This window comes from Oncorhynchus tshawytscha, linkage group LG11, assembly GCF_018296145.1.
Source record: "Oncorhynchus tshawytscha isolate Ot180627B linkage group LG11, Otsh_v2.0, whole genome shotgun sequence".
NCBI classification, from domain to species: domain Eukaryota; kingdom Metazoa; phylum Chordata; class Actinopteri; order Salmoniformes; family Salmonidae; genus Oncorhynchus; species Oncorhynchus tshawytscha.
Window position 1 is genome coordinate 6,590,084 of NC_056439.1, and position 11,653 is coordinate 6,601,736.

Genomic DNA, 11,653 nt, shown 5'->3' on the forward strand with positions numbered 1-11,653 from the left:
TCATTAGGAATCTGAGCATGGTACATTCAAAAGTTGGGCCTATACCTTTCCAGCCCAAACAGAGTAGGTCTACCAACTAAGAAAATGTAAGCTTTAACTGCTGGCGACTCTTCTTCTGTGGCTTAACCCAAAGAGAGGTCACAAGTGTTCCCCTAAAAGATGTCTGGGTTTGAACAGCTTCTGTTGTACAGAAAAACAAATATTCCAAAACATACATCCTGTTTGCAACATGGCACTTCATTAATGCTGCAAAAATATTGGCAAAGAAATTCACTTTTTGTCCTGAATACAAAGCGTTTAGTTTGGGGCAAATCCAACAACACGTCACTGATTGCCACTCTTTATATTTTCAAGCATGGTGGCGGCTGCTTCATGTTATGGATATGCTTATCATCGGCAAGGACTAGGGAGTTTTTTTGGGGGAAAATAAAGTACGTGAATGGAAGTAATGAAATAGGCATTTGTGAACATCATATAGCCTACACCAGTGGTCGCCAACCTATTCTGAGTCAAGATCCGTTTGAGTCAAAATGTATTGCCGAGATCTACCGCTCTGATTTTTTAAATAACATGACTTAAATGTAAGCCTATGCAACATTAACCAATTAAAAACAGTACTGTAGCAATGAGGTTTGTGCAGTAAGCTATAGGCCCAATACATTATCACAGCATACTGGCTTTGCTTGAATTTACTTGCCAATGCATTGTTGTTTGGGACATTTTCTGTATTTATATTTCAAAATTTGAGGTAGGCTATATGATCACACCGGTAATAGATCCATTGTTGTATTACTTGTGAGGGACAGCTGAGTGAGCATACATTTAAATAATTAGCTTTTTATTTTACTGGGCTGCTGGTGCCTGCATCTGATGGTCAGTCTCAGCGGAGGGAGAGAGCAGCAGACTGAGGGTCCGTCTCTCAACATCCCTCCGCTCTCCCTTTCCTCCCCTCCACTGACACTGACCATAAAGGGACACCGTCTTCCAGCTGATGGCGAAACTTGAGTCGCACTACATTATTTCTGCCTCATGCACAAACTCATGTTGTTACTGCTATGAACAGAGAAAGTTAAATATTCCTTGATATTAAAAAAGACCCAAGCCACTAAGAATAAAAAGGCTTATAGAGACACTTTCCTCCTCATTCATCACTGCTGCACTGCTTGTTGTAGCGCTGAGTGGAAATAGGAAGAACGTGCATTGTATGGTTTATAAAAGTGTGAAATACAAAGTGTTGACAGTTCTGAGTAAGAACTTAAACATGAACTCACTCATAAAAACAGCAGCTCTTTGCTGTGTTCGTTGACAGTCTCTCTCTAGTCATGGTTTTAAACGTTTTGAAATCTCACAGTATCAATTTTGTCATAGCTTTCTTTCATGCCTGCTACGTTACTGCAGACTCTGTCATCTGAGCATTCTGATATGCCAGCGGTAGCATAGTGCACTTGATTTCCTCTCCAGGCCCACCGGAAGGCAGAGTTTGTACCTTTAGACACATGAAATGGCAACAGTTTGACTACCCGGCACGCAGGGTAGCTGAATTGGCTGCACCTACCACCAACAGCCCGAGACCAATTAAAAAAAAAAAATAGGAACACAAGGCTTTATATAGAAATGTTTGGCGATCGACTAGAAATGCCTTGGAGATTGACAGGTCGATCGAACGATTGGTGACCACTGGCCTGCCTACACAGTAGAAACACAATATGTAACAGACTTTTTAGGCTTATCTATCTATCTATCTATCTATCTATCTATCTATATGCTGAAAGCTATGATCCCTTATTGTTGTAACTTGTTAAATCCACTTCAATCAATGTCGATGAAGGGGAGGAGACAGGTTAAAGGAATTTTAAGCCTTGGGGCAATTGAGACAGGGATTGTGTATGTGTACCATTCAGAGGGTTATTGGGCAAGAGAAAATATTTAAGTGCCTTTAAAACGGGGGATGGTAGTCGGGGCACTGGTTTGTGTCAAGAACCGGAACGCTGCTGGGTTTTTCAAGCTCAACAGTTTCTCGTGTGTATCAAGAATAGTCCACCACAAAGGAACTTGACACAAATGTGGGAGGCAATGGAGTCAACACGGGCCAGCATCCCTGGGAAATGCTTTTGACATCTTGTAAAGTCCATGTCCCTGACGAATTGAGTCTGTGCTGAGGGCAAAAGGGGGTGGTACGACTCAATATTAGGAAGGTGTTCTTAATGTTTCATACACTCCGTGTATATCACACAATGCCTGGATGCAATATTCAACACTGAAATCTGTTACACTCGTTATTCTAAATGAATCTGTGGATATTTTCCGCTGACAACAATATCAATCTATTTGTCTTTGTGCAGGGTTTCATCTAAACGTCAGAGGATATCGAGTGGAATGGTTACTTTCTATGTTATAGAGTGGAATGTTTTTTCTGCTGGTGTATACTGAGGTAGCTCCTCTCGGAGAACCTCTTCCCGCAGTGTGTACAGGCAAACGGCTTTTCTCCCGTGTGGACCTTCAGGTGCATCTTCAGGTTGCCAGCCAAGGCGAAGCGCATGTGACACTGGGTACAGCTGAAGGGTTTCTCCCCTGTGTGGACCCTCTGGTGCCTCTTCAGGTCACCAGCCTGGGAGAACCTCTTCTCACACTGGGGGCAGCTGAAGGGTTTCTCCCCTGTGTGGACCATCTGGTGTCTCTTCAGGTTGCCAGCCAGGGCGAAGCGCATGTGACACTGGGTACAGCTGAAGGGTTTCACTCCTGTGTGGACCCTCTGGTGGATCTCCACCTTCTGAGGGCAGGTGAAGCCTTTGTTACAGAACATGCAGAGGAACTGTTTCTCTTTACTATTGCCTGATGTGGCTCCCCCTCCCTGAGCTCTGGCCATGTCGTTTGAGTTCAATACCTGATCGAAAAAGACGCGGCCATGTGAATCGGAAGGTGCCATTGATGTGGACACTGGGTCGCGATCCCTGAACGCGTGTAAAGGGGAGTGAGTCGGGACATTTAGATTTGTCTTTAAGCTTCCCCTGTAATCTAAGAAATCTCTGCCATGTGAGTGTCCTTCTCCTAAGTGAGCCTCGTCTACATTCCATGCCAGAAGAGCGTCGCCCTCCACTTTCACAGTCACTTCATCTACCACTATAACCTCCCCTTTCTTATCTAGGCACCCTTCAGAGTATACACTACTACTGTAGGGGTTCCAGTCCGCTCTAGACAGATCAGTCTGTGTCTCCAAATCCAAGGGCATGTTGCCATGGTCCACCTCTGTAGAGTAAGAACAAGACGGATCATTGCCAGTCTCTAACGTGTCACCTGAGTCCCGATGGGAATGAACAGTCCTCGGTCTTGGATTACTGTAAAGTAAATACTCTGATCCGGTAGCAGGTGGACAGACCAGTCTCCCCAGCCCCAGACTCTCTGGGTCTGGCCTGTGGTCAGATCCTGTGTGTAAAAGCCTCTGTGTTACAACTAAAGTCTCTGTGTTCATCTCTGACTTGAGGGCGGCGTTCGGAGTTCCACTGACCTCCACCATGCTGCATCGCGTCCTGGGCTGGGGCGCAGCAGTGGATAGGTGATCCGTGGCTGCAGGGGGCACTAGTACAGCCGCTGTTCCAGTCTCGATGTCTCTGCTCTGTTGTGGGTTCTCCTCTCCTTCAGTCCTCTCCTGCTTGACCGCAGATGATCCTCCAGGACCTGCAGCCTCTGCAGACTGACAAGAAGAGAGAGGGTTATTACCGGTACATGAGTTGAATTGGATAACAATGTCGTAGTGAAGCCTCACAAGCTCCTCTATGGAAGATAAATGAGGACGTACATGTATTCAAGTGAATAGCTGAGGGGAGCCTTTCTGAAATAAATGGCCACATTTGATATACAGTCACAATTATGTTTAATGCATCCCTATTCCACTAACCTCTATCATGATAACGTGCTGGGTTGAGGTTCCACTCCCCTCCCCAACAGTGATTGGTTGGTCATCTCTCCATGTATTGCGTCCCGCTGACTTCACAAAGCTCCTGTGGCCTCCAGTGAGATGTCCTTCACCTGAGAGAGTGATTGGGGGAAAAGAGATGGTTAGGTTAGGTACTGTCAATGTTCAACAGTACATTGTACACTTGATACTGTCTAGAATTGGCAAGGATGTAAGGTAATACTTCTCATAACTTACTGATATACAATGTATTGATCAATGTATTATGTTCCATGCATCATATTGTTTACATTGAGTAAATAATAGGAAATGCAGTAAATCAAGAATCTTGTTAGAATATGATAGTGTCTTTTCACATGCATACAGTGTGCAATAATTCCTCTGATTAGCTATCTAAAAACTGACCACCCAAGTCTGGGTAACAAATCTAGACATAAATGACAGGCAGCCTTGGCCTTCTGTAAAAATGTACCTCTTGCCATTCCTCTGTATCGGTCGAGGATCTTGACACTACTGGGACGACCTGCGACGACGCGCTCCCGCAATGTCCTCTCTGCGCGCTCCCGTGCCACCTTAACTTCCAGCAGTTTCCTCCGTAATGCCCTGTTTTCTTTCTGGCTTTGAGTTATTTCTAAACGAAACACTGCATAGTCGTCGTCTACGAGTTTACAGATCTCTGCCACGGCTGCATTCGCTAACACCTCCATTATGGAGGCTATTTGAGTGTGAAAAACCATACAGTTAGAGTTAGCCATTGTTAGCAGCTCGACAACTAGCGTTACCTAGATAACATATATCAACCAAGTCCTGTCTCCAACGCGAATTAAACACTATAGCCGGTAAGTATTTGATACTTTGCAGTTAAATTAGTCACATTTTGAATTCCAGAGTGTTAATAACCGTTTAAATAACAACAATAAAAAGGCTAACGTGTTAATTACTCTTGGGCACTGTTCGCCTCCGTTAACTTCTTCGTGTTAACGGACTAGACGCTGTGTTGCGGTATTGCTGCCGTTCACAGTTCGGAGTGTGAATTGCACATTTCTCGAATCCCGAAATTGAGATCTGAACCGAATTGGATCTGTAAAATTCCCATCCGACACCTACAGGACCCCGTCATTTTTTGAAAATCAATTCCGTTTTGAATCCGAGGTGGGTCGACCCAAAATATTTCAGAGATGAGGGTGAATCAGATCCAAATTGGGTCTGGTCTTTCAGACCCAAATAGATCCATATATATATTTTTAAATCTGCTTTATTACTGCGCAAGCCAGCATAATTGTTTTCACTGGTCTGGCAGGCAGTTAGCCATTTATCATGACTCTCAGTTCCATGACATTACACATACAAGTAATTGGACGAAGGTGTCTTCTGTATGGGGAAGATCCCAGACGCCCAATCTTTTTATTTTTATTTCGCCTTTATTTAACCAGGTAAGCTAGTTGAGAACAAGTTCTCATTTACAACTGCGACCTGGCCAAGATAAAGAAAAGCAGTGCGACACAAACAACAATACAGAGTTACACGTGGAATAAACAAGCGTACAGTCAATAACACAATAGGAAAAAAAATAACGTCTATATACAGTGTGTGCAAATGGCGTGAGGAGGTAGGGCAATAAATAGTCCATAGTAGCGAAGTAATTACAAATTTAGCAAATGAACACTGGAGTGATAGATGATGATGATGTGCAAGTAGAAATACTGGTGTGCAAAAGACCAGAAAAGTAAATAAAAACAATATGGGGATGAGGTAGGTAGATTGGATGAGCTATTTACAAATGGGCTATGTGCAGCTGCAGCGATCGGTTAGCTGCTCAGATAGCTGATGTTTAAAGTTATTGAGGGACATAACTCTCCAGCTTCAGCGATTTTTTTTAATTTTTTTAAATTTAAAAAAAATTTTTTTTTTTTCAATTCGTTCCAGTCATTGGCAGCAGAGAATTGGAAGGAAAGGCGGCCAAAGGAGGTGTTGGCTTTGGGGACGACCAGTGAGATATACCTGCTGGAGCGCGTGCTGCGGGTGGGTGGTGTTATTGTGACCAGTGAGCTGAGATAAGGCGGAGCTTTACCTAGCATAGACTTATAGATGACCTGGGGCCAGTGGGTCTGGTGACGAATATGTAGCGAGGGCCAGCCGACTAGAGCATACAGGTCGCAGTGGTGGGTGGTATAAGGGGCTTTGGTGACAAAACAGATGGCACTGTGATAGACTGCATCCAGTTTGCTGAGTAGAGTATTGGAAGCTATTTTGTAAATGACGTCGAGGTTCGGTAGGATAGTCAGTTTTATGATTGGTATGTTTGGCGGCGTGAGTGAAGGAGGCTTTGTTGTGAAATATGAAGCCGATTCTAGATATAATTTTGGAATGGAGATTTTTAATGAGTCTGGAAGGATAGTTTACAGTCTAGCCAGACATCTAGGTATTTGTAGTTGTCCACATTCTAAATCAGAACCGTCCAGAGTAGTCGGGCGGGCGGGTGTGGGCAGCGATCGGTTGAAAAGCATGCATTTGTTTTTACTAGCGTTTAAGAGCAGTTGGAGGCCTTGGAAGGAGTGTTGTATGGCATTGAAGCTCGTTTGGAGTTTAGTTAACACGGTGTCCAAAGAAGGGCCAGATGTATACAGAATGGTGTCATCTACGTAGAGGTGGATCATGGAATCACCCGCAGCAAGAGCGAAATAATTGATATATACAGAGATAGGAGTCGGCCCGAGAATTGAACACTGTAGTACCCCCATAGAGACTGCCAGAGGTCCGGACAACAGGTCCTCCGATTTGAAACACTGAACTTTGTCTGAGAAGTAGTCGGTGAACCAGGCGAGGCAGTCATTTGAGAAACCAAGGGTGTTGAGTCTGCCGATAAGGATATGGTGATTGACAGAGTCGAAAGCCTTGGCCAGGTTGATGAAGACGGCTGCACAGTACTGTCTTTTATCGATGGCGGTTATGATATTGTTTAGTACCTTGAGCGTGGCTGAGGTGCATCCGTGACCAGCTCGGAAGCCGGATTGCACAGTGGTGAAGGTACGGTGGGAAAATGGTCAGTGATCTGTTTATTAACTTAGCTTTCGAAGACTTTAGAAAGTCAGGGCAGGATAGATATAGGTCTATAACAGTTTGGGTCTAGAGTGTCACCCCCTTTGAAGAGGGGGATGACCGCGGCAGCTTTCCAATCTTTAGGGATCTCGGACGATACGAAAGAGAGGTTGAACAGACTGGTAATAGGGGTTGCAACAATGGCGGTGGATAATTTTAGAAAGAGAGGGTCCAGATGATCTAGCCCAGCTGATTTGTACGGGTCCAGGTTTTGCAGCTCTTTCAGAACATCTGATTTCTGGATTTGGGTGAAGAAGAAGCTGGGGAGGCTTGGGGTGCGGAGCTGTTGGCCGGGGTTGTGGTAGCCAGGAGGAAAGCATGGCCACCCATAGAAAAATGCTTATTGAAATTCTCAATTATTGTGGATTTATTGGTGGTGACAGTGTTACCTAGCCTCAGTGCAGTGGGCAGCTGGTAGGAGGTTCTCTTATTCTCCATGGACTTTACAGTGTACCAAAACTTTTTGTAGTTAGAGCTACAGGATGCAAATTTCTGTTTGAAAAAGCTAGCCTTTGCTTTCCTGACTGACTGCGTGTATTGGTTCCTGATTTCCCTGAAATGTTGCATATCTCGGGGGTCTATTTGATGCTAGTGCAGTCCGCCACAGGATGTTTTTGTGCTGGTCAAGGGCAGTCAGGTCTGGAGTGAACCAAGGGCTATATCTGTTCTTTGTTCTATATTTTTTGAAAGGGGCATGCTTATTTAATAAGATGGTGAGGAAATTACTTTTTAAAGAACGACCAGGCACCCTTGACTGATGGGATGAGGTCAGAGAATAAAAGGAGCAGATTTCTGGGCGTGGTAGAATAGATTCAGGGCATAATGTACAGACTGGTATGGTGGGGTGCGGGTACAGTGGAGGTAAACCCAGGCACCGAGTGATGATAAGAAAGGTTGCATCTCTGGACGGGCTAATTATGCTGGGTGAGGTCATCACATGTGTGGGAGGTGGGACAAAGGAGGTATCTGAGGTATGTTGAGTGGGACTAGGGGCTCCACAGTAAACTAAGAAAATAACTATCCTAAACAACAGTGTGCAAGGCATGTTGACATTTGAGAGAGACATAAAAGCGAGGCATAAAGCAATCACAGGTGTTGATTGGGAGAGCTAGCTAAGGCAACAACGTAACATAAACACGCGTCACTTTCGGTACGGTTTTGGAAGCATATGTACCTTATCAGCGAGAATAAAACGTTTAAACTAAAGGTTCAATTGATACACACCATGATAGGGTTAGTGTTCCCACACGGCCGTATCTCAATGTTACAGTGCTTGTTTACTGAAGACAACCTGTGCTCATTAGCTATCTAGCATGTATGGATCTGTGTGTAAAACAAATGCTACAGTAAATGTATTTTTCTTATTTTAGATTCTTTCTTGCTTGTGAAAGATGAGGGCCATACTTTTCGAAAGCCACATCACAAGCGATGATTTTTAAGGTTTCTAAATGTTAAAACACAGCATCAGCAGGATTGTAGTTGGGAGAAGACTGAATGCCGCCTAGTGTTTTTGAGAGCGAGTAGGCAGTGAGCGTTAACGTTAACATCATCCTCTACTCTCTTTACTGATTCAGCATAAAACCTGTCTTTCTCGCACCAGGCACTTCTAATCCCCAGCAACATGGGCACCCCCACAATTGACAGAGTTTATTTTTCAACTGATACCACACAGTTCCATACCCTCCTGCACACTTCTCACATCTCGGACTCTTCTTCCTACACACTGCTGTAACATCGCCATAAGCTTGGGATCTAAAACATCCTTAGTGGATTTGGCTAAAAAGCTCTCACAGGATAACTGGCATATCCTAACGTTACTTTTTCTGGTAAAGACTCCGCTTCAAAACTCAAAATGACAGACAGTGTCTTCTCAGTTTCACCTTTGTGTGAGTTTCTCAGGCAGACTACACGCTACATTGCTGCCTTTCTCAGGTCGGAGTGTGATTACACATTTTAAACAACTAATAGCCTCGCACCTGTAGGTGCAGGCCGGTGGAATAGAGAAAAAAAACAACCGCAGTCTTGTCAACAGCACCCATCCTGCCTTTCACTCCCCAGATACCTACTGACCTTCCTCTCAGAATTCTGGATAGAGAAACACTGCTTTCCCCACTCCTCTCTCCCACTCACATTGCCACTCCTGGGTCAACCCTTCTGCTATGATGCACCTACATTCCATCCCCCCTAATAGGACCACCACATCTACGTCCCTCTTCAGAGCCACCTCATCTGCTGACTCATTTCTCCCTATCCCAATATGAGCTGGGGCCCACTGAAAACCTACTTTACACTCTTTCTTCCCCACCCTATAAAGTGCCATCAACAGCTGTTATCAGGTCTGGGCGTGCCTTTGACTAACCTTCTCTCAGCCTGACCAGGCTAGTCGCAGAGTCTGAACACACAATTACCCCTTTAGGCTCCACCTCTTCTACCCATCACAATACCCACACCAGTGCTAGCATTTTAGCAGAGAAAACTGAAGCTCCATCAGACAGCCGCCTACCCTGGTGTATCTGAAACTGGGGAATACGTATCCCAAACCCTGTTCTCCCACTGTCTGGGTCCCTTGACCCATCTGTGAAAATCTGCAATTAGGGACCACACAACGGCCACAGATGCGCCTCAACCATCACAGAAGGCTTTCCGCAGTCCTCGGCCCTTATTTCACAGAGAATGGTCATGTCAACATCAGGCTCTGGCAACAGCCACCGAGGAACACACGGCCAGCAGACAGGAGTCACATAGCTTGGCCTCCCTCTTCCTCTTCTTACTCCAGTTCCCTCACCTCCCCATTCCCATGTCTCTCCCAACAGACACCTTGCGGGGTGAGTTGAGTCATGCCCCCATACTTTCATCCCATAGAGCATGGCCAGCTTAGCTCGTCGAAAGCCTCAACAAAACCACCCCCATTTCAACCAACAAAGCAGGGATAGGGGGAATAGACACTGTGCTGCATATTGCTGCATCTTACAGGTCAGAATGTGAGTTGCACGTAATCAAAAAAAAGTGGGGAAGGGAAAAAAAATAAAAAATCCAACCCTACACATGCACTGAGTGTACACAACATTAAAGACATCTGCTCTTTCCATGAGATCGATTTCACCTGGATTCACCTGGTCAGTCTATGATCCTTTATTGATGTCACTTGTTAAATCCACTTTAATCAGTGTAGATGAAGGGGAGAAGACAGGTTAAAGAATGATTTTTAAGCCTTTAGACAATTGTGCCATGGATTGTGTATGTGTGCCATTCAGAAGGTAAATGGGCAAGACACAATATCTGAGTGCCTTTGAACGGCGCACCGGTTTGTGTCATTTGATCCACCTCTACACTTAAAACCGCGAGGCACATGACGTGGAGTTCCAGCTGCCTCTGGGCGAAGGATGACGGCACGCGTCACAAACTCCAGGAATATCATTTGATCCACTTCTACACTACCCTATGCGGCATCCTGCTCTGGAGAGCAAGGCATAACACAGGTCAATCACCGAGGCGTGGGATATGGAGCATCTGTTGTCTCTGGGCAGAGAATGCACAAAAAATCTAAACCCTTCCCCTCCTCGAAAATTTTTACAGATGTAACAGTTCCCAGTTTGTCTTTTACCCAGCTTGAAACAACATATAGGTCAGCCAAAAAGCAGGGATCCACTTTTTCAAAAATCCTCACTTCTAACGATCAAAAAAATAATCTCTGATAGGATTCTCAGGGATAACGTTGGAAGTCTCAATCACACCGGTCACCGCAGGTACTTTATCCTGGTCAGGCTCACTTCCAAACTCTGTCACTCCCTCCATGGTTACTTGTTGTAACAGTAGACATGCTCTCACACTGAGTAGTTGATCTGTACTCTTTAACACCATTACTAGGTATATATTCAGAAGATGGAGATTTGAGCCTTGTGCATTTCTTCCCATTCTTCCATGTCTGTGTTATGACTCCGAAGCCTCCTCAGTCCTCTCTGGCCTCCTTTTGAAAAAGGTCAAAGGTAATCGAGGAGAGGGAAAGTGGACACACTTTTTTAATAGAAAAACAACATTGGATGTTCTAAGTCCATAACAATGCTTAAACCACATCAGGGGACCACTTTTGAGGTCTGGGAAAAATCTACGAAATGTTGGTTTCTGAGTGTAGTTAGCCTTTAATTGAAAACGCACAGGCACCTAGCACTGTTTGGTTAGTGGTGTTTCTGTAGCACGTGAGATGAGTTTGCAAAACAAATGGCCACTGGATTGAAGCAAATAATCATATTCTGCCAGGTAGACATAGGCAACTTTGTAGCTAGTTAACATTTGATTGAGAAGGTTTTCTGGAATGCCTTTCCATCTACGAGAAGACAGTTAGGCCTATCATTAGCGTCGCTATATTTTTCCTGTTCCTTAATTGTTTGAAACCTGGACGTTTTACTTCATATTATGAGGCATGTTTTACCGTAGCGTATAGCCAAAATCCCACCATAGAAACGTGGAGTCAATTATTTTATAACGACTTCCTCATACATTCACCTGAAAAGCCAACTGACATTTACTCCCGAGGTGTTGACCTGTTGCACCCTCTACAACCACTGATTATTATTATTTGACCCTGCTGGTCATCTATGAACGTTTGAATATCTTGGCCATGTACTGTTATAATCTCCACCC

At 44.6% G+C, this 11,653-nt stretch overlaps 2 protein-coding genes across 4 annotated transcripts in view; both read right to left on the bottom strand.

Annotated features, from left to right (window-relative positions):
• LOC112261341 (zinc finger protein 184-like) overlaps positions 1-11,653 on the bottom strand; it is a 307,911-nt gene that overhangs the window by 258,072 nt on the left and 38,186 nt on the right. The window lies entirely within an intron of this gene.
• Positions 2,002-3,946, bottom strand: LOC121847796 (zinc finger protein 157-like). Its single transcript, XM_042330557.1, has 2 exons — positions 3,896-3,946; positions 2,002-3,691 (listed from the first exon to the last, which is right to left on the bottom strand). Exons 1-2 carry the CDS (start codon positions 3,902-3,904, stop codon positions 2,393-2,395), a joined length of 1,308 nt encoding a protein of 435 aa, XP_042186491.1. The 5' UTR covers positions 3,905-3,946; the 3' UTR covers positions 2,002-2,392.